The following is a 4385-nucleotide window of genomic DNA, read 5'->3' as shown; positions in this document are numbered from 1 at the left end:
GTGAGATGGAGAGAACATTTTGAAATATTTATATAAAACAGAGGATATATATATATATATATATATATATATATATATATATATATATATATATATATATATATTATATTTATACATACACACACACTGTATATATGGCTTAAAGAGTAAGAACATTTTTGTGCAGGTTTGGGTTTTGTACTTGCCATGATGTAACTCCAAAGGTGGACAATTAATAAAAAAAGAATTGCTCCATTGATTAGAAATTGAAAATATGTTCCTCATTACATTATACGGTGAAACAGCAATAAAGTCACTCTTAACATGTACATGTACGGTTCAGACAATATAGAACATCACAAAACCCAGTACTGTAATACTGTCAGATTCCTGTTGATTTTGCTATTGGGAAGAAAACCCGGACTGGATCCGTGGATGCGGATCTTCAAATAGTAAAATCAACAGGAAGTTGACATTTTTATTTAAAAAACAAACAAACAAACAGTATTGGGTTTCATGATGTTCTAGACCAGGGGTGCCCACACTTTTTTGACTTGAGGTCTACTTAAATTGCTCAACATGATCTACCAACCAAAAGGATCACATTGCTGAAAATATTTAAAAATGTACGGTAATGTATGTAAGTAAGTAAGTAAATTTTATTTGTAAAGCACCTTTCAAGACAAAGTCACAAGGTGCTGAACAGAACACAGAACAAGCAATCAACAAGTTAAAACCAAACAGGAAAACATAGCACAATAAAGTAAAAAGACAATAAAGAATTTAACAACGAATAAACAAGGCAAAAACTGAAAACATAGGCATGTAAAATGGTAAACTAGAGGCAGAATCACAAAAACATAGGTATGTAAAATAAAAAAATAAGTCAGGTAAGAACTACATGAGAAAATAAATACGGAATAAATCCGTCTTTAACTGTCTCTTAAAAGAGTCTACTGACTCAGCATTTTTTAGCATGAGGGGCAGGGCGTTCCAAAGAGTAGGGGCAACCACTGCGAAAGCCCGGTCGCCCTTTGTTCTTAGGTTAGACCCTGGTATCTTCAGTAGATATTTGTCTGAGAACCAATGGGGTCTTACATTAGACTTTGGGGGCAGTAGGTCACAAATATATGAAGGGGCCAGCCCGTTTAATGCTTTGTAGGTTGTTAAAATAAATGTAAAATTCTGGCCTTAATTGGAAGCCAGTGCAAAGAGGCTAATACGGTGCAGTGTCATTAGTCAGAAGGTTCATTGTTCCGAAATTACTATCCCTATCTCTAACCCTAACCTAAACCTAACCGCAAGCACGGGAGCAAACCTAAACCTAACCGCAAGCATGGGAGCAGTGCATGTTCGGACTAACGGGACTTCGGATCTATGGGCAGTTTCCGCTAATACAGGGGTTATGTGGGCCCTACGGTTGGTATTTGTGAGTATTCTGGCTGCAGTGTTTTGAATCAATTGAAGTCGGGATAGAGATGAATGGTTAAGCATGGTGTAGAGACCGTTACAGTAGTCCAAACGGGAGGATATGAATGCGTGTATGATTTTTTCCAGGTCTTGGGGTGGCTAAATAACAAAGGTAAAAAGCATATACGCACAAAAAATACTACACAGTCACATGAAAGCATAATGCACCACTCAACTTAGTAAAGTGCACACTTGAAACAACAGCTAACATAAAAAGAGTCTCTTTCTCAGCAATAAGCCATGAACCCCCCCCCCCCTCCTAGTCTAAACTAAAGTCAACCTAAACTATAATGAAAAATCCAAAACTATTAGAAGCTTGCGCTGGACTTCCTCCTAAAAGCAGCGCCAGACTGCAGCGCCTCCATGAGGCCATCCATGATACCAGTTCCATCACCCTCTACGTTGACATTAAGGCTCTGACTCTTCTTGAATTTCTGCCCCTTTTCCTTTTCAGACTTCACTCTTGTCAGCTCGTCTCTCCTGATCTCAGACTTCCGTCTCTTCTGATTCTCCATCGCAGCTTGTTGAAACATGTTCTTGAATTGGTTGAATTGGTCCCTGTTACTAGGAGTTAATGTTTCCAGAAGTTTCTCCATGTTCTGAAGCTTCTCTGCCGACACTCTGCTGGCCTTCTCCACGTGGATAAGCTCGTCAGGGAAGCTCATCACGTTAGGATACTGCTCCAGACACGCGTCAGCCAGGAAGTGGGGCAGCGTCTGCTTCTGGTCAACTGACTTGGTGTGACGCAACTTGCAGAGGTAGGACACTGATTTTGATGTTGAGGATATGGTTGGGGATATGGTGAACCCGAAGGTCTTGGCATTGCAGAACGGGGTTGGCACAGGAATATTACCGGTGACAACTATAGTTTTGGCCTCTTCCAGATCTTTAGACAGCTTCTGACTCTGCTGTGTGCTAAGCTGTTGCTGCAATTCTTTGTTCTCTCTGTCTGTGTCCTGCTTTTTAGAGGCCAGCTGTTCCATCTCCTGGCTGAGCTCCAGGAGATGCAGCTCATAGTCTCCCTTCTGCTTCTTCCACTCTATCTGCAGCTCATGGTGTGCCATTAGCTTCTGCTCATGCAGTGTGCTAAGCTGTTGCTGCAGTCCCTGGTTCTGTGTACTAACCGTGGCAACGTTGGTCTTGGCATCTTCCAGATCATTAGACAGCTTCTCAATCTGCTCATGCAGTGTGCTAAACTGTTGTTGCAATTCCTTGTTATCTCTGTCTGTGTCCTGCTTCTTAGAGGCTTGGATGAGCTCCAGCAGCTCCTTCAGCTTCTTCCACTCTATCTGCAGCTCATGGTGTGCCATTAGCTTCTGCTCATGCAGTGTTCTAAGCTGTTGCTGCAGTCCCTGGTTCTGTGTACTAACCGTGGCAACTTTGGTCTTGGCATCTTCCAGATCATTAGACAGCTTCTCAATCTGCTCATGCAGCTCCATCTCTAGTTCCTTGGCCTCGCTGGACTCCACCTTGGTTTGATTCACCATGTTGTCTATCAAGCCCTCAATATCCAGGCTGAGTTTACGGCACTTGAAGTCTGGGTCAGCACCATTACTGTGAAGCACGATCTGACTAATGCACTCGTCCATCAACTTGTAGTACTGAGGCCTGGCCAGATCATCATTGCGGATCAGCAGCAGGTGCTGTAGCAAGGACAGGAAGTAGCCTTCGGATTTTGAGTCCTTCAATGTGCTGACGAGGACTTCAAACACCTCCTTCACATTGTCCATCTCAAACTGTATGTCGTGCAGGCGTGCTTTGAGTTCTTCAGAGTCCTCCTCTGCCTGCTCGTCAAACACATGGAGTTGTACCCTCAGCTCGTCGTTCTCGATCATCCTCACCTCCTCCGTCAGCTGGTCTTTTAGCCCCAGTCTCATCAGCTCAGAGCGGATGTGGATCCTGAAGTTTGCCTCCTCTCCTTGACTGATCAGAGCATTGATGAGCATAATGCAGCCAGCCTTTAGAGCATTGTTTGGTTCGTTCATGCCAGTCAGAAGTGGCTGAAACCTCTCAATGTCCTGTTTCTCTGCCTCCACTGTTATGGCTTCCAGAACACGTTCATGAAGGTTGTCTGAGTGATCTGAAATGGAAATAGCGGAAAGCAGCTCGACGGCATCCAGCATCATGTCGGGTATCCTGGGGTTGATGGCTCGCACCAACAGAGGAATCCCCTCAGCCGAATCCACCATGGATTTCAGTCCATGAATATTATTCATTGAAGCTTTGAGACAAAGGAGGATCGCATGTTGACATTTTACTCCAATGTTAGGGAACTCATCTAGTTCCTCCTGCAGTCTCCTCAGCAGGCTGAGCAGCAGGGAAAGGCCCTCATCTCCAAAACTATGCACCCAGCTGACAGGGTTGTTATTGAGTGAGACTAGTAGCGACTCCAGACAGCCCAGCAGCTGTTTGTCGCTCTGGATATCGGACTTCAACTCCTGGATGTACACCATGGCCGACTTGATGCCCTCATTCTGGTTCTGACCCATCTTCTTGTCCTGGTTGGTTAAATTTGTGAATGCAGAATGCTCAAAACACAATGAGGAAAGACAATAATTCATACTATGAAGTATGAGTGATTTTACTCGAGTAAAGGACCCAAAACTTACATGACCTCATGTCAATGTAATGGAAACCCAGTCTGGCAAATTGAACAACAGGGATTCAGAGTTTTTATACCTGCCCACAGCTACAACTCGGAAACAGACATGTTGCATGTCACATGAGGGTCTGTTGATTGATTAGGTCATGAAACAAAGATAAAACAGTCTTAGGACAGTCCTAGGTATAAGCAAACAAAGGAAGTAAAGTAGATTGCATAATACGCAATAATCATGTGAGTTCTCAGTAAAGATTCCAAAGGTTAGTTCCTTAGAACACAGCTCATGGAGAACAGTTACTAAAAATACTTGAAAGATACGTTATAAGGGGTAATA

The 4385-nt window shown here is 43.1% G+C and overlaps 1 protein-coding gene across 1 annotated transcript; it reads right to left on the bottom strand.

Moving 5' to 3' along the window:
* Positions 1–1757: 1757 nt before the first annotated feature.
* LOC310865697 (protein diaphanous homolog 2-like) lies at positions 1758–3938 on the bottom strand (the record flags this gene model as incomplete). Its single annotated transcript, XM_083774909.1, has 1 exon — positions 1758–3938. The coding sequence occupies one exon, from the start codon at positions 3936–3938 to the stop codon at positions 1758–1760; it is 2181 nt and encodes a 726-aa protein (XP_083631035.1).
* Between the last annotated feature and the right edge of the window lie 447 nt (positions 3939–4385).

The sequence above is a fragment of the Protomyctophum parallelum genome (assembly GCF_964188405.1).
Source record: "Protomyctophum parallelum genome assembly, chromosome: 10".
NCBI lineage: Eukaryota > Metazoa > Chordata > Actinopteri > Myctophiformes > Myctophidae > Protomyctophum > Protomyctophum parallelum.
This window is presented reverse-complemented; position numbering and strand designations above follow the sequence as displayed.